Genomic DNA, 19,158 nt, shown 5'->3' on the forward strand with positions numbered 1-19,158 from the left:
TCAGTGAGTGCTTCTTGCCCTCGCTGACACACTGTGTGTGTGTAGCATGTACTGCTGGAGCCCTACTGATGGACAATGTGAGGCTATTGGAGATCCCAAACTCAAGACATAGGGTGACTGTTTGGTATTAGCGCTATTGACTCTGTGCAGTGTGTATCTTGTTGCAGTCAGTGTGTGTGTGTGTGTATTTGAGTCATTGTCAATAATCTGCAGCTTTAGAGAGATTACAAACTCACTTGATCCTCACTGAGCTAGCTAGCAATGCGTATTGTTTACATGGACACAAGGGGAGTTTGTATGGATCTGAATGGATTCTCCTCCACCACTGTGCATTTCTTCCAGTGATGACGAAATGTTCTGGTACTTTAAGAGACAACAAAGTCAGCATTTATAGACTTCAAGTAGCAATAAAACAAACAAAAAAATGATCATTTTTTAAATAACTCTCCATTTCTTTTTAAAGCTTGGACACAGTGCTTTTTTAAAAATAGTAATTCAACATTTTAGATTTTTTTTAAAAGATTTGTTCACCAGCTTTACCAGCCAGATTATTGCCAATTTAAAACTAATTTTAAGTCTTGCAACAGATTCTTGGATGAATTTAGGTCCTTACTTTGATTAGGCCGTTCTAACTCAAGATTACAACTTCATAGAGCTCTAGCTACATGTTTAGTCAATCCTCTGCCACAGTCTCGAGCCTTTACTTGCATCCTTCTTCCCATCCTGTCCATACCTGAGCTGTGGATATCCGTAGCTCCTCTACAGTTGCCATAGAAACGTTAACTTGCTTCAAACTTCTCCATAGCTTTATCCTCGACCTGTCTGCTGTTTTCTGCTGCCTTTATGGTATTGTTTGTTCACTAATCTAAATAAGAAGCTCAAAGGCTTTTTGTTCACACATAATACAACGAAAGAATTAAGCTGTGTTAAGAGTTTGATTTGGTATCAAAGTTGTGATAGAAAACTTAAGAATCTGTCCACAAAAACAGACCCTTGCTAGCATACCAGCTATCTGTACAGCCTTGATTGATTCCTTCACTTATCCCAGCTTAGCACGAATATTTCTTGGAATCAATTATCACCTCCGGTAGGAGAGATACCAACACAGACAGAATTCCCATGTCCAGGAAAACTGCTTTGCTGTTACTCCGCTTCTTCCCAGATAAGGTTTTTGTACAGAGACAAGCTACTCCATTGATTTCTCCTCTACCTCCTCTCATCTGTTCCTCCTTTTTCTTCCCCCTCCTCCTCCTCCTCTCCTCTATCTGTCTACCCGTTGTTCGTCCATCTATGTCTCCGGAGTACAGTGCGATAATCCAGGACAATATGTTCCAACATCTGCCTCTCCATATGATGCCTGACCCACGCTGTTGACCCTCTTTATAACACACATGCACACACACATTTTCTTCCTCTCACACATCCACCTACTTCCTTCTCCACCCTTTTTTTTATCAGTTCCTCCCTCCATCTGATCCTCTGGATGTTCATCCTTTACGGCATTATTATCAACATTCCCCCAGTCTGTCTTTCGCCATTTGTTTGATGTGAATGATAACTGTATCAATGTATGAAGGGTCAATAGGGAGTCAGATTAATATGCTCTAATGCACAATGTCCCACTCATCTCTCAGATTAAGATGCTAAATGCCAACCTTACACACTCCAAAGCCTCCATTGCCTTAAAAACCTTCTGTAGAGGATTCTGTGTTAAGCCACTATTGACTGGAAGAGCTAGTCTGCACATTTCTATGGAGGCTGTTAGAAAAGAAGATGACAGAAAGAGCATTAAATCACAGAGATTAAAACATTTTCTCTAAGAAATGCACTTATCACGGGGCTTTTGAGAGATCTCCTCTTGGTTGTCTTTTATCCCATGTATACACTTGCTATGGAGTGTCATCGGGTCAAAAGCCATGTTTCTAAGCATGACTCCTCGCCTCTTATCTAGAGTATGCATCAGTTCACTTGAGAGCAACATTATGGAAATAACAATAAAACCCGCAGCAGCTGTTTGTGAAGAGAGCCACAGCCATCTATGAAAAGTTGTTCATACAATGTGGTTTTTTCCATGCCAGTTCATCTGCTAGATTTTTCCACCTCCACTGGTGTAATAAACCTAAATGTAGACAAAGTAGAAGGGATTTGCAATATGGACTTAAAGTTTTATCATCATATTTTGTGGTACTATTGTGATAGCGATAAATGTGACGATAAGAACTATTTATTTGAGGTAACTGTACGGTTGTGACTGTGTCACTGTAATTACAACCCCACTAACACAAAACTGCTCTTGACAAACATTCCCATTTGTATTAGGCTGCTTTATGACACCAGTCACATATAAAGAAGTGTGATTTATATCACAAAGCTGCACACATTAACGGATATTTAATCGTAACTTCAAATGTATCGATACTCATTGAACAAATGGTGGAAAAAATAAAAGAGAGAATACAGACAATTTCTGGGAATTTTAAACAACATCAATTGGAATTTACTTTTTTTTAAATTGGAAAAAATAAATTATCACGATAAATGATAAACGATACTATAAATGGTCACCCCTACAAAGTAGTCTTTACCATGGTTTTAAAAATGTTTTCTAAAATTCTGCAGTGGAAATCCATACTTCATTACCTAGCAGGATTTTTACCGTCAGCAAACATTTGTTGGAGGAAAAAAAAAATATAGACAGATAGCATAATTAAAATGGAGATTTAAATAACAATTTACATAATTCGTCTAAGTAAGTGTCACTGCAGCCTCTTAAACAACAACATATCTTTATAGTTTCCAAGCACATACAGCAAACATTCAGTTGGGTGCAACTATACTGTAGACAACATCTATGTTGATCTTCAACGTCTGCCCTACTGACTTATAGATCATGACTTATGACTCGGAGATCATTTACAGTTTTGTTTCAGAAAGATATCCAACGGACGAGAGTGAGAAGTCTAAGGTTTGCCCTGTCTGGCCTGATGGAAATAAAAGGAAATTTTGAAATGTTTTGGTCTTAAAAGGTTAACTCTGCTTGCTTAGTGGCCCTTATTTGCTTTTTACCTATTTTTCTCCCTTCCTAACATAAAGGTTAATTAAGAATTAGCAGAAATGGAAACAGTTGGCAGCCCTTTGTTGTCGACAGCAGGGTGCTTCCAACTGCTTCAGATCTTATATTGTGTCAGTAGGGGTCTAGGATGCCCTTCAATAGTGCGATTACACCAGCTTCATATTGCCTTCACATTAGTGTTAGCATTGTGGTGACAGTACTCAAATCATTGTAGCAATTAGAATATTAGCATATGTAATCACTATGTCTCTGCATGCTAACCAGGCACTTTTAGCTTGTTTTTGTCGGTGCCTTTGTGACGCAGTGTGTCAGATGTGTGTGTGTGTGTCTCCTCTCTCTGCGGAAGCACTAAGGTTATCGCCGCGTCTCGTCTCGGCAACAGAAACACCTCCTTATCAAATGAGGGCGCCATGACAGCCCCGAAGGAAATCCATCCACGCTGAGACATCTGCACTCGTGTTAGCCTGGGCAAATCTGTTCCTCTCTGACGAAGCCTTAATCTCATCAGGCGACTCTGTCAGTGTGAGGACAAAATCTGTTACTGAGATGATTTGTTTTTCTACTAGTTGTGTGTTTTTTAACCTCTCAAAACTCGTAGAAAAAACCCCAAAACAAACTAAGGTGGACAAAGCTGTTGAGCTGATTTTAAGCGAACACATGGACAGCTAAATTGAAGCGCAGACAGAGAACATTATTCTCCAGCTACACACATACACACACACGCGAGTAATAATGAAATCAGTGTTGACAGCGGGGCCTGTTCTCCATGATAGAGTTACACAGCTATTGCGTTCTCCCTGTAGTGTCTAGCATATTGGGCGGCACGTTTGGCTGACAGGTGCAAATGTATTACGCGCGCACTGTGTCTAACCCCTTAACCCGTATTCTCCAGTCATTCTCTGTGGGTGTGTGTGTGTGTGTGTTTGCGGTCAGCAAAAAGACGTGTTAATGTACTTGACAACCTGCGTGTGTCAAAACAGCTGCACAGAGCCAGACATCAGTGCGTGCACGTGTGTTACATTTAATAATTATTCACATCAAGGAGGCAGAGGTGACGAGCCCAATACCGGAGATTAACGCGTTTTAGAAAGGCAGCTGATGGGACACCCGTACAGGCTGTTAGCCTCTGAGAGAGGAGGGCCACAGAGCCCGTGAGAATTGTGGTGAAACTGTGTGATCTGCTTGAAAACGGACCAAACACACAGTCATCCTGCTTCTAAGTGGGATAGCAGTTGACTCTTTCCATGGTTTCCCTTTGCACCCCTGCCTTTGCTGTTTTGACCTAAACTGGCTGCTGTCAGCATGCAGATAGCTGTAAATATTTTGAAGACTGTGTTTTTATATGTAGACATATAAATTCACCTATATTTTAACAATAACTGCAAATAAAAGATTTTTCAGCATTTTGAAGAAAGTTTGTCCCGTTTTCTTTTCTTCCTTCTATGTATTTTCCAGAGCAGCATAAATTAGTTTTATATGCAAATAAAACAAAAATGAAACAGTTCAGATTTCATTACTGTACAGTATAAATAATTTAGGACCGACGACAGAAACTTGAGGGACCCCAGAAGTGATTTTGATGAACTCTTACTAGAGTTTATTTTAATATATTTTTACTGACCTTCGCTGAACTGCTAAGCAATAAATGTGCTCTTTCTCTAATAACATATCTCTGAATAATGGTGTCGAAAATCATTTTATTCTCTATTGATTAAGAAAATGATTGCTACATTATTTCACCTACATCTTCTAATTAAGTTAAATACAGCTCTACTATTCTCTCACGAAAGTTTCTGTCTTCCTAGATTCAAAGCCAATTTCGAGACAAGTTGAAGTTAAATGTTTGCTGTGACCGGAGAGGGAAAAGTCTAGATTAATCAATATGGTTGATCTGAATAACTCTGCCCTACGTGTGCTGACCCCTGTCAGCCACTCTACTGGACAACATCGATCTCATTCCCTTTTTATCTCAGTAAAAGCCGAAGGCTAAGGTTGCATTTGTCAGATCCGTGTGATTTTTCATGTCTGATCATGGAGATCACGTTGCGGCTGTCTCTCTCTCTCTCTCTGATGTCCAACACTCTGGCTGAAAGTGACAGCTGTGCGTCCCCTCCTGCCCGCCACTCTGCTTGCGGCTGTGCGCGGAGCAGCAGTATGTTGTGTGAACGCTGCCGGGCTTTAGGAATTTATTCACAATGACCGCATTCATCAAGGAAGAGAGGGGGGGGGGACTGAAAAGTGTTTTCTTGAGAGTGTAAAAGTCGTTTGATTCGAGTTGCATGCTTGCCCTCTGGCGTATTTTAGTGGGCGATGCAGACTTACTTGTAGCTGCAGGGGCCCCAGGCCGGGCGTGGCGGCGGCCATTGTTGTGGGGATGAGCTGGAGAGGGTAGGGGTCACCTGAGGAAAACAAATATAGATATTTTTTTACTTTGCAGCCTTGCATTAAAACATCATTAAGGTGTGTTTCACGCACCGGTTGAACCTTAGTTTCAGTGTTTATCCTTGTGTGGACTTTTAAGTTTTCTCATGACATTTGTCTGTACTGTTGTAATAAGAGTAAAAGTAACAATAAGAACTATTTATTACATCATTCCTAAGTGTATAGTGTGTGTCACAGCAGTTACAGCCTCTAAAAAACACAAATAATGCTCTTGAAAAACAATCCTGTTTATAATATGTTCGCTTAGGACACCAGTCACGTAAGAAAAGTGTGATTTGTATCACTAAACTGCGCACTGTAACTGTATTTTCTAATTTATTGATATTTATTGAATAAACAGCAGAGGAAATCGATATCAATCCTGACAATATGGACAGTTTTGGGGAATTTTCAGCATCATTAATTGGAATTTATTGTGACAGCGATAAATCAAAACTCTAATCACTATAAACGATAAAAGCCCAACCCTAATAATCTTGTTTTACTCCCTTAATGCCCCCCGCTGTTTTTGTGCATCATTTTATTGTACTCGTCCCACCTTCATCCCTCGCTCCTCTTCCCCCTCCTACCACCTGAGTCCCTCTGCAGCTGTTAAAGCCCTCTTTTGTGTGCCCTGCCGGTATGGCCCTAATGAAAAGCCTGATTGTGTGTCCTCCTCCTTAATACCCCCTGACAAAGAGCAGCGAGGTGAGGGGATTCTGATAAAGCCAGCCCCAGCGCCGTAATTAAGAGCCGTGAACACCAATTGCTGCTCTTCCCCCCTCCTCCATTTTCTACCCTCGGCTGTTTGTTCTGCTTCAGGTGGCTCGTCCTCTTGTTTCCTCCTGTTGTCATCTTTCGCTTTTCATTAGTCTTCGTCGTCTTCTTCTTCTTCTTAATAATCTAAGCATTTCCCCTCTTCCAGGAAGAACAAATGAAAAAATAGATGTATGAAACAGACATAATAGGAGTGAACTGACGACAGCATGGAAGGAAAAGGATGAGTCGTGTTATTAGTTAGTAGGTGCAAGATAGGCTGTAATTACTTTGAGAGGCAGAGACGGGGGAACAAAGAGGTCAGAGATGAGGAGGGGAGAATGTGGAAAGGATATTGTTTAATTATGATCATATTGTATAAACATACTGCTCTAATCTGCGTTTAAAAATACCAGCTAACCACAGTGCACTACACGGAGGAGGTCAGGCTTTATTTCATCCAGGAAAACTTCAGTCTTCGCGGAGAAAACTTGAGAATGTTCTCTGGGCTTGAACTTGCATCTCTGGCTTGAACCTTCAGAGCAGGGGTCAGCCTCTTGGCTCTAGCACTGTGTGTATGTAAATCTGTATGTGTTTGCGTGCATCCTAGCGTGGCATAAGCCAGACTCTCCTTGCAACATATTTTCCCATCTCTTTAGAGACGAAAAACAACGAAAAGCGAAACCGAGACATTCTTGTTTCCAATGGGGAGAGGGCAGGAGGGATTAACAAATTATTTCAGGACTGTGTATTCTAGGAGATTGGTCTTTTCTACTTGCTTCCTAAGCAAACATGAGACCAGTGGATATTTATGCTCCTCCTGGGGGTCGCTGTAACAAAAGGGAGAGGGACAGGGAAAAGCAAACATGTTGCTCTTGGCTCGGGGACAGAGGCGAACCAGGCTGAGATTTCTCACCGACAACCAGACGAAAGACGAAGATGAATGGAGCGAAGAGGGAGAAATAAAGCAGGGACGGTCCGTCTCGACCTGGTGTCATGTTTCACACAGTTTGAGATGTAGGAAAAATCGTTAAGAGCACATGTCGCCAAGTCCGGTTTGATCGTCAAGAGAGGCTTTTAGGAAAGTGGTTCCCAAATTCCTCACCAAACCTTTGCACAAAGCTTCTGAACACGCTTCAACAGAAACATCATATATTATTTTAGGTGCAGGAAACATTTTATATAATTGGTAAACTTTTGATTTGAGAATATTTTGCTTTTTTTAACGACAAATCAATTTGAATGTTTTCTGGGAATTATCTTAGTTTTATCTACAGCAAAGAACGTGGATACAGTTAAAGTCCTGGCAGAGATTACTGAACTGTATCTGTTTACATTTATGATGGTGGGACAGAAAATCCTTTCTTCCAAACATTCGATTGGCATGAAAAAGGCATCTAACAGTTGTTATGGAAACACTGTTCAGATCTCCAATTGAGACCTTTGGAGATTTTGTTGTTTTATTTCAAACTTTGCTACTTTAGTCTTCATTGTGTGTGAAGACATGGGCATAAACTGCAGAAACTGACTGGATCATTTTTCATTTGTATTAATATCTGAGGCTCATTATCACCATCACTACAGCTGTTTAATTGTTTGCCCTGATCTGCAGTGTTGTATTAATCTGACTTCGTGTTACAAAATCTAATCGTAAGATCGATTCTGCCTTGTTCGCAGGGCGAAAAAGATTTTCACTGTCTCATTGTATAAAGTAATCATTTAATGACTAAGGTGTTAAAATGTCAAGACATTTAAATCAAATCCATTTGAAAATGCGACTGTATGAATTCTGCATGTCCCTTTTCAGTTTTAGTCAAAGAAAGTCGTGTTTGATGCTGTCCAAACAAGCCGAGCCGTGCTTAGAAGTCCGTACTGCACACACAATATCTATTCATATCTTCAGCAGCGCCATGAGAATATGTCAGAGCACAATGCTACACATGTCCTATTTAGAGCTTGCCGCACCAAACCGCATCGCTTCACAACAACTTCCAAAGTTGCCAGAGAGTTTTCTCAGGGGCGGCTTGGCCTGCGACAGTGTGCCAGTCCGGTTGGAGTTGGCTGAGGCAGCGAAAAGACAGGCCCACTACTTGTTAGGGTATTTACGTGGGCCGTGGGTGTGGGTGAAGATGGCACTAATTAAAATGGAGTGGACTTGTTTAGGAAGCTGTGAAACTCTAAGTGGGGTGGGGTTTGGGGCGGGTATTCCGGTGGTTCACCAGTCTGTGTTCTTGTGCGCTATTGTGGAAGTTTCTTTCGATAAATTTCATCGTCTCTATCTGTGTTTGAGACGCGAGTGTGTCTGCGTGAGCGCTAGTGCATGTGGGCTGAGTTGGAAACGTGTTTTGGCTGCGTCCCGTGTTAATGTGAGGAGAACCTGGGGCAGGTCACATTACCACCCCCTTACCCCCCTTCTGCTAACCCCCCCCACTGTGCATTTATTCCCAGCATCCCCTGGCAAGCAACAGTCTCTTTCTCTCTGTCTCTGTCTCTCTTGCTATCATGGTAAACAACACATTGCCACACAGCCGGAGTGTAATGGCCAAGAGAAAAGAAAAAAAAAAGTCCTGCAGAACGCCTTCATTTTGTTGCTTTTATATGTCAAAAAATAGACAAGACAAAAGGAAGGAGCCAAAAGGACTGAGTGAAAGCGGGAGAGATACTGAGTGTAAACAGGAAGGCTGTATTTGGACTGGTTTTTCTATTAGGAGGGAGATGTTGTTGTAAGGGCAAGCTTGCCTTTGGGGAAGCAACCAGACTCGTCATGTGGGAGAACGCTCAGCTTCTACCTTTCTTGGTGGACAACAACTGAAACATGAAAGTTATTTTCTCTGAAGGTTGCCTCTCTTCCTGACTCCACATGCAGTCAGAGTTACAAACGCTCCTCACCGGCCTGGATAGCATATTCATTCAAGACCTTCTTTTTCTGGGATGGCATGATGGTACAGCAAACAATTTGCCCGTTTTTCAATCAGATATGAAATGGTTTGCCTAAATTAGTTGACTTCTTGGCACCAGGCTTTAAGGAAAGTCCAGACATGTCCAACAGGGTTGAGGTCATTCCAGGAACCAGCCACTTTTCATGTGTGTTTGTGACCAAACACCCAGTTTGGTCAAAGTTTCAACCACCTGTCATTTGATTATTTGAGGTAAGATGGGAGTATTTCGAGGTACTCCTCTATTATCCTACTCCCTTTGTGCAACGACAGTATCACAAGCAATAAAACAGACTCACACCACGAGGATGCTACAATAATCTTAGGTTTAAAGCCTTACCTGACCTCTATCAAATACAGCTTAATACTTGAGTCATCTGATAATAAATCCTTTCTATAGTAGCAATTTGTTTAGCTTGAAGAAATTCTGTCTTGGTCGGCACCCTCTAAATCTACAGTGGCCTAACACTTTACCATAGATAGGAAAGCTGGTCTTCCTATTCAATTTAAAGTTTGTGTTCCTGAATGGCCTCGATGTTGATCCTATGTAAAGTTCATGGACTATACTAAGAAGTGGTACTACTTTTGATAAGACTGATTAAACATCCAGAATTCTGGAATTCTTCTTTTTTAATCCACTTAAGTTCTTAGTGCAAGAAAACTTTAGGTGTGTGAGTGTCGATACCACTCACTGCAGCCAGGCTTGTAGTTGAAGCCAGGGGGCATCAGGAAGCCCTGCTGGGCTGCGGCGGCCGCCAGGGTCCGCTGGTCAGGAGGAAACACGGGAATCATCAGTGGAGGGAGCTGGCCCTGGACCTGCTGATGAAGGAGGGAGAAGAGGTTGGTGGGTAAAAGTGGTAAGAAGGGATGGGAGATACGAATAAAGAGGTGGGAAGAAAAACAGAAACATTAGCGTGCATGTACAAAGTCAGGAAGCACATTACCTAGCTTAAAAACTGGATGTTGTCTCTGAAAAGAACATTGATGGGTTTTTCTTGACATTTTTATCTATAATATTGTCGCAGCTTGTATACTTTGTTGCCTTAAAAAGACCTGGGTTATTCTTGTTTTAATTATGAAACAGAACATCCCATTTGCCTGTTCCTGTCAAGCAAATCACCTCTGACACAATCAAGAAACCAGACCAACCAAGTGAGCAAAGAAAAATAAACAACAACAAAAAAACTGGTCTTTTTTATGTTTAATTGTATTCCATATTTGAAATGTTTATTTGTTTTATGTCTAGCAGATTTCGTTTTACCTCACAAATACATTAGAAACTGCAGAAAGAAACTAAAAAAGACCTGCCATCCCATCACTTCAAGCCACAAGGACAGTTCACTAAACTGTAACAACAGCTGGGCTTTTACTCTTATTTGGAAGATAATGTTCTCTCTCTTCTCTCCGCACCGAACCAAAAAGCTCGCTAACCCAACCCTCTGCGCGCGCCCGTCGGCAGAGTGCCATACGACTTCATAAGATTTCCAGGATTTGAAAAGGAGACGCAGGAAGAGAAAGAAAGAAAAAAGTCTCCTCCGTTGGGTGACTTTGGCAGAGACGGCAGGAGAGAGAGAGAGGAGGAGGAGACAGATGGTTGCACTAAACAGCGTTCTGCCAAAAACAACACACAAAGACTCGCATGTGATGGACTGAGTGACAGCTAAGGATGAGAGGGAAAGTGGGGAAGAGAAAGGAGGAAGGTGGATATGAAATGGATCTTCTCTACATGAGAGCTGGTGTGATGCAGAAGTCGGAGCGAGGCCACCGGTTTTGCTGTTGAATCTTTCGGGATGGCAACAATACAACGCTCGCCTACACTGTACTGAAATAAATGAGAAGTAGAAGCAGGTCCTTCAGTTTCACCACTTATCCTACACACTACATCTATACTTTTTTCTCTTTATTTAAACGTACAGCAGCACCAGGAGAGGTTTTGTGGAGGTAAAAGTGACAAACTGGTAAAATACCCCATGAAATCCAACCCTTAAAGCCTTTGACCTGCATGTTTCTGGCTTGTAAGCGCTCTTCCCTCTTCGCAGCTCATCTCCCTCCCTTCCTCTATTCTGTCGCTTTTATTTTGCCAGGAGGCCAGAGAGGTAATGGCTGAATAGGATAATGGGCAGGTAAAAGCTGTCTGATGTGGAAAATTGATCTGGAACGACGGAAACGGCAGCACAATCGTCAGGAAGGTGGTGCTGGTGGTGCCACGGTACAATCAGGTAATATCTCAGCACTTGAAGTGGTTTACAGCGCTTTTACAGTGTTCAGTAAGTACACCCCCCTCAGCCACCACCACCCTGCCATCCTCTCCTGCTGCTCCTACGTGTTGGCATGCGACCGCAGGCAGCACTGTAATCAAACTATCACAGCGCAGGGGGAACGGCGCTCTCTTCAAGCAACTTCCCTACCCCCGCCTTCTTCTCTTACACCAAAAACAATAATTACTCCACCGTTTTTCTTTTTTGGGTTAACCATAAACCGCCGCGCCGCCTGCGCGCCACGCGATCAGGCAGCGGACAGGACCCCCGCGGGGACGAATCACAGACAGAACTGTTCTGCTTTGCCTTTCAGGCCTAATTGGACATATGCTGGAGCAGCAAGGCTGGCTAGCTAAACTGTATCGTACCAAAGGGAGGAGAGGGAAAAGCAGGACGATAAGTTTGAGACGTGCGTATGGAGCGTGAGATGTCAGAGCGCGCGCGCACGAGGCTTTGCTTCTTTCTTTCCGCAATTGAAATTATCATAGAAAACCCTTCAAAGCATCCAAGGCTTCTCTCTTCTCTTATCTTTTCTTCTCTTTTGATCTCGTAACAAAAAGCCTGCACACAATGGGCAGACATTAATCAGCCTACAGAACTGTTGCATAACATATTCAAGTCTCCACAATATATATATATATATATATATATATATATATATAAAAAAACAGGCTGGGGGGGGAGAGCAACAAAAGGACAAGAAAGAGACACAAAAGCAGCAAAGCAGATATAGAACAACACCGGGGAAGGTTTCTAGTGAAACACTCTTGTCCATATGTTGCAGATATTTCTGCAACAGCTGTGGAGCTGATGAGCAGCACCACCATGCTTACTGGAACAGATGCATGTTGGGTATGAAAGGGGCGGCACTCGCATGGAAAGCAGAAAACGCAGGTCATGGAAGAACCTAAAATATACACCAACATGCAAGAGTTTCTGCTTTAGTGCACTGCAAAGCTGACACTGTGTACAGACTGGATGAGTCAGCTGGGTTAAATAAGCATTGGCCTCTTCATACTCCTTTTTGCCTGAATATGGAAGTCTTAGTTTATGTTTGGTTTTAATTCCTATTTTTATTTTTCTTAGATTATTCTTTTATATTTTTCTCTGGCATTTTTTGAAATATATGTTGGGAATAAAAATTACATCATCATCTGACTCGTCATCCCTAACATCTACAGTCTTCCTTATCGCCGCTCTGGGGAGTACAGCTAATCAGCGCCAAGGAAAATAAATGTTGCTTCCGGATTGGCTGCTTTGGAAACTCCAGCCAATAGCATGTCAAGTAGCGTTGTGCTTTGGTATTTCAGCTCTCCAACTTGTATTTTCTTATTTTCTTTCAAATATTTTAGATACACTCAGCGAAATTTACCATTAATAATAATATGGAATAGTGGGGAGGAGATTATAGTGCATCCCTGTGAAGTTGAAGAACAGGAATAAATCAACCTGATCAACTTCTTGTTCAGAAAAATCATCCTCTCCGATTGGCTCCGAGTCTGACTCTTGGTTTTCCAACACACCGTTAGCATTAGCACTTTTCCTGCTTCTCAAACTAATGATCTCCTTGCCCAGAATGCCAGTTCAATGAGACAACCATGTCTTGGTAGGTTTGCAGTTGAATATCAAATAAAGTATGTTGATGTTTGTGTTCATAATGTGATAAAAGATGAAAACGTCCAAGAGGTAGATATATATTTACAATGTGTTCAGTTCCATTTGCCCTGATATCCAAGTTTCTGTTTCCATTTCATCCAAAAGGGAAACAAGGTCTCCTCATAACCGGCCCATAATAATGTAATACCTTAAGATGAGCTGGAAGCTTTTGCATGTGAGTTTTGTGATCATCATAAACTTTTAAAGTTTATGACGTTCTCTGTAAACTAGAGAACGGGAATCAGAGATAAAGATGAATTGACTGAAAGAAAAGAAAAATAACGTTGAAAGGAACAAAGAGAGACCAGATCTATGAGACAATTTCTAGATTTTTTACATAAAGGAAGAGAGATCTGAAACAGTGGGCACTTTGGGGAATAATGCTCTCCTCAGCTTTTCTTTCTCATCAGGCCCAGAGCGAACATGAAAACCTACAGTACACACTGACAAAAGATCACACTGCTGCTTCTGTAGTCTGCTGACGTGGAGAATAAGAAGCTCCGCACGCTCTTCCACGTCCGAGAGAGAAACCTGCAGCAAACAAGACTGCGACTCATCTGCAAAATTCCTCTAATCAGCGATAGCCCAAAAGATAACAAAGGAAAGCCACTCCGAGTTAAAAGAGGGAAGTGGGGAGGAGAAAAATCACAAATATACACGAGGAACAAGTGTGAGACTTTATCTTGAGAACTTTCACAGGGTCAAAGAGGACGGGAAGAGAGAATTCACCCTGGCAAGACAAATTCTCAGGATTTTCTTTTTTTTTTTTGTAAAAAAAAAAAACAAGCAGCAGATAGAAACAACAGAATGAACAAGATAGGCAGAAGGAGCGTGAGGAAGACTCAGAGAGGGGAGCAGGAGTTGGATAATTGTCAGCGAGCTGAGGCTGCGTTCACCACGCGCCAGGCGGCACAGCTTGAACTTAAAGCGCCGCTGCGGCATAATGAAGATGTGGCCGCTAATTAACATATGGGGTGCGAAACAGGTTGGTTGGCACGCAGTATGCTAAAAAAAAACTCCAAGGTAAAGTTATTATTGGGGAGTAATTAGCTCTATGAAGTTAATGCGCCGAACAATAGCTGCCAGCGCCGCACAATATGGCTCGCATATGAGCGCACGAAAAAATAGCCCCCGCTAAAGTGTGAGTCCCACAGCTAAAATCTGTTGGCGACCATATGTTACGGCAATTAATGCAAGACCTGGTTGACCTATTGCGGAAGAGGTGACATACGAGCAATAGAACCAATAATTAATTTGGGCAGAGAGAAAGAGAAGCGGAGATATGGTCGCTGTTTAATATTAGTCCATTAACTTTCTATGGACGGCGCTATTAGGCCGGTCCCCTGTGAATGCCGGGGCCCGGTTCAAGAGGAAATAACGCTCACATGGCAAAGGATCCACAGACCAGAGTGTGTTTTTCAGGCTTTGAAAGGGTGGCAGACTCTCAGTGGGACGGGTGTGTGTGCCCGCGCACGGACACAGAGTCATACAGTGTGAATGGAAAGCACAAATTACTCGGGCTGCTGTGTAATGGTTGTGATTAAACAATTACACAGCCAATTGGGCTAGGTGCAGGTATGTAAGGGAAACAGAGGTACTCGCTGTGTTTTTGTGGGCGACACGAGGCTCTTTCTCCTTTTTCCCCCTCCTTCCGACATGATCTGAAGAGTTGCCACCAAGGTTGATAACAAGCTTGTTAGCGACTGTCCTCTGCGGTTCTGACCCTTCTTAAACCAGTCAAAGCATCAAGTGGTTTTCACTTTGTTCTGAATCTCCTCTCATTCACTGATATGGAACCTACAGCGACGGCGAATCTTGATGAGATGAAAGGCGGCACGCAGAGTACGTTGGACTGTGCCGGTGTGTTTTGGTTGACTGGCTTTGGACTCATTAGGGCCGACACTTTCTTATTCGCTCGTCCCTCTTGTTTCAGAACACAATGTCTGTGTGCGCTGCTGTTCTCTGAACATGTGCGCTCGCTCCCAAGGTAAGCCCCGGAGCCGCTCGGCAGGTGAGCTCCTTTCATCCCTGTCGCGCTTCCCCGCACGGCCGCAGCCGCCGTCCTGGCCAGCTGCAGGTGGGGGCCTCGTGGACAAGTCGTTTTAATTAGAACGAGACGGAAAGTAAAGGGAGCTCGAAGAAAATGTGCTCACCTCTTCCAGCTTAACAAGATGGCCCCTAGCGGGAGGTAATGTGCGAGGGAACGTGTTTTTTTTTTTGGTTTTTTTGTTTCTACATAATTCACACGCCTGTGTTGGGATTTCTTATATTAGCACGAGAGCTGCACATCAGGATTAAATGTAGAAAGTGAAGGTCAGTTTTCTTTCATCTGCAACTAGAAAGTAAAATGTTTTTTAGAGGACTCACGGCTTATGCTACGTTTAGATTTCAGGTCAGGCTTAGTGGTCTAGTCGGCTTAAAAATGATGGTTTCTTTTGGCCATTCCAACACACAACTATATCTTGACCAAAACCATTCGACTGTAGCTCTGGCTGTATTGTAGAAAGCTTTTGCAGCCTCTAACAAGTTTTCTTTCAGAATTGCCTTGACTTTAGCTCCATTTACTGTCTCATTAACCCTAAAGGGAGCGGGTTGGACGCATGGTCAAGTGGTTTTGGACTGTATGATTTTGTACACATCCTTCAAGGTCCACCAGTTCCTGTCAAACAAATGACCTTTACAGGTTCATAAGTTTGTAGGAATTAATGATCGAAGAGATGCAACTTCTCATTTTATTTTTTTTAATTTATCGGAAAAAAGAAAGAACAGAATGTGTATTTGGGATGTTTGCCCACTGCACTGGACGAGAACTGGATGTAAGGAGTTCAGTGTTTTTGTCTGACGCTACGTACTTCTTCACCGTCTCGGACAATTGCTTCTCAAAACTATCCATCCTGCTCTCTGGCTGAAGAACTGGCTTCTGGAAGTTGAGTCGTTGGGGCTGGCGACATAAAGGAAATAATGACGCTATTTTCATCACGCAACTGCGACGAGAAGCAATCCTTTAACCAGCTTTCCTCTCTGCTACTGTGCTACAGAAAATCAGTGCCAAAGCAGAATGGTTTCACCACAAAATCCCAATAAAACACACAGAAGGTTGTGGTTCACACCTGTCAAAAGCTAAAAACGTAATTACTAAATTTAAAAGACATTGTATAATCAGTTAGAATGACTGTCGAATGTTGATGCTGTACATCGATAGCGTGGGCTGCTATCATGACTTCCTCTTCATGCCAATTCCGAGAGCGCCTTTGGCCTAAATACGGCAAACGTCTTTTGGGGTTTCAAGGCGAGAAAAAATAGGAAACCCAATAGAAGGACAATAAATAATTTGTCCTCCATACATGAAGGATGTGTGTCACTCTCTTCTCTTTTTCATGAGCGTTGTAATTCGCTTCGTTTCATCACCTCTTCCGAGTGGACGGTTGAAAGCATTCTTCACGGGCCTTTGGGGGATTCGAGCCCAACAAAGCCAAGGACGGGACGCACACAGACGAAGGCGCGCGAACGGAGGGACAGCTGAACTCAGTCTCGTTAGGGGGAAACGCAATCACAAGGGGCTTATCGTGCTGGCACAAAACACACACGCACGCACGCACACACACGCACCCACGCCCCCCAACACACTGAACCTGGTGCCCTCGCTCTGGCAGGCCATTGTATTGTGGGATTGTGCGGACAATCTCTTCATGAATGATTAAGCAGTGCATTTCTCGACCAAGTCTTTGATGATGAGTGTGTGTTTGATCATCGACTCTACCCCGACTACGTGCGCGCCAGCAAGCGATGCCCAATATTTTACGTTTTTGCCCCGCGCGTGTGTGTTTATGTGATATTCATGTGAAAATGTGCGATTTCAGAGCTCCTGTGATGAGCCCCTGTTGATTGTGTCCCTCTCTTAACGAGGCTGCCTACAGCTGCCCCTGCTTGTGAGAAACTATTGTTGAGCGCGTTCAATGGAGAGACGCTTGTTTGGGAAAAGGTTGCAAAGTCATGGGAAAAGAGAGCTTTGTCTCGGCGGGGTCGTGAGGGAGTGAATCATGAGTGGACGTGTTTATAGCTTAACACACACACAGCTGCAGCAGAACGCACACACACACACACTCGTGAAGAAATGAAAGCATCAAGAAGGCACAGAGAAACCCTAAGAAACAAACATGTGCTCTCTTTTTTTTTTGTCAAAAGAGACAAAACGTGAACAATGCCGACTTTAACTTGCACAAAGCAAATAAACTGCTTTGCACGGAATCATGGACAGACAAACGTCCAACGCACATGCACTCACAAGGTCTCTTGTCACACAAACTGTGTATGGCTATACTCTTGGGGGAAGGAGAATGCGCGTGTGTGCGCTCCATCTTGGACAGAGTGTCTCTTTATGGTACAAAGCCCCGCTTTCTCAGCTTAAAATTCAGTGTCATCTGCCTTTATAAAGTCCCAGGCTCTTCGTTCCAAGCCACCTGGACCAAAATAGAGGCTCCAGTGTAGCACCCTAAAGTACAATACTTCTATTTTTAAAGGCTCAGATATATACCCGCCCCTTTCTCAAGCAGGAGACAAAGATTCACATTGAAAAGGACGAGTAACTCTGTGAGTCTATTTAAGGTTCTTCTTCATACTGGTCATGATTAGATTTGGACGTTTCAAATATGCGCTGAATAACTGGAAATTGAGTTTGCATTCTGAGTTTGGGATTAAAGGAGTTCCACCTGGACGTGTTACGATAATAATGGGAAAAAATGTGTCCTGTCTGTTGGAGACTGAAAGTATCTCTCAGAATCAGGACAAGGCTAAATAAAAATGGAAAAATTTCCAATACTAAAAAATGTTGGAAATGTATTGACACCCTTATGCTTTACAACCACAAACTTCTTTTACTTCTGCTGCACAGCTATGCACTCTGAGTTGGGTTAGCACATAAAATCCTAATGGAAAACAAAGTTGTAGTCATAATGTGGCAAAATGTGAAAAAGTTCAAGGGGTCACTGCGATCTATTAAACACCGACATGCTTATGCTTCCCCTGTTTAACAGAAACGAGGCGCCGAGTTGCTCATTATTTTCAACTTTACTCATCCGTTTTCAAAAATCTATCACTTAAAAAGTTATATTTCATAAAAAGTTGGCCAGTCTGTGCCACCTCTCCCCTCAGAGGAGAACAGCATGAACACTTGCTTTTCCTCCCTCACCTCTGCAGAGCAGCTGCAAAGTGGAAACTTGCTTCTTTTGTTGTTTTTTAGTCATCTTTTTTTTTCTGCCAACGCAGCCCAAATTCTTCTGAGACATAATTAGGTTATTCCTCCACAGAAATTAAAACTATAAGTGACTATTCATAAAGGCACCTGGTAGGACCCTCTTTTTTCAGCACTGAGAAGACTTTGTTTCATCACTTGATGCAAGGCACTCATTTATGCACTCGGCCGACTGACTCAGAATGCACAGCTTTATGCTTGCTAAAACATTAGCTGTAATCCATCACGGTGCACAGGCCAGTTTTAGGTGATTGCACAAGTTGTGTACATCGGAGCTGCTATAAAAGTCAATGTTGATTCAGGCCCTGAGTGCTGATGACAGAGCAAAGCTGCAACAATTACAATCACAAAACTGCATTTGTAGGCCACTCTGACACACACACACACACACACCCCACAACTGAAAGACGCTTTCACATTCAAACGCTCTCACTCGGGCGCACACACACAAGCGGGCCTCACCTGGATTTGTTGCTGCAGGAGGTTGATTTTGTGTTGCTGCTGCAGAAGCTGCTGCTGTTGCCGGGCAATCTGGGAACAGAGCACACACACTACAATGTTGTTTTTTAAAAAAAAAATTTTTTAGAGCGTGCATATTTCGAGTGTGTGTGCGTGCAGAGCTTGTGGGAGATGCGGCACATCTGCGGGTCTCTGAGGCCTGCCGGTTGCACGACAGAGGGTCGATGCCCCTTCATGAAACATTAAAGCTCGCCTCATCCGGACTCAGCAGTATGCAGCCCTTTATGTACAGGTACGAAAGCGACACGTAAAGTAAAAAAAAACAAACGCTTGATTTTGTAGACAAGT

The 19,158-nt window shown here is 42.8% G+C and overlaps 1 protein-coding gene across 8 annotated transcripts in view; it reads right to left on the bottom strand.

Moving 5' to 3' along the window:
* The window catches only part of sox5 (SRY-box transcription factor 5), a 109,654-nt gene that overhangs the window by 26,541 nt on the left and 63,955 nt on the right, over positions 1-19,158 (bottom strand). For 7 of the 8 annotated variants that reach the window (XM_028020793.1, XM_028020791.1, XM_028020795.1 and 4 more), the window contains 3 exons: positions 18,814-18,882; positions 9,879-10,005; positions 5,396-5,472 (listed from right to left, as the gene is read on the bottom strand). In XM_028020793.1, coding sequence (XP_027876594.1) covers positions 5,396-5,472; positions 9,879-10,005; positions 18,814-18,882 — 273 coding nt within the window. The remainder of the gene's footprint in view (positions 1-5,395; positions 5,473-9,878; positions 10,006-18,813; positions 18,883-19,158) is intronic. The other variant, XM_028020792.1, reaches the window with a different exon arrangement.

Source organism: Xiphophorus couchianus, chromosome 6, assembly GCF_001444195.1.
Source record: "Xiphophorus couchianus chromosome 6, X_couchianus-1.0, whole genome shotgun sequence".
NCBI lineage: Eukaryota > Metazoa > Chordata > Actinopteri > Cyprinodontiformes > Poeciliidae > Xiphophorus > Xiphophorus couchianus.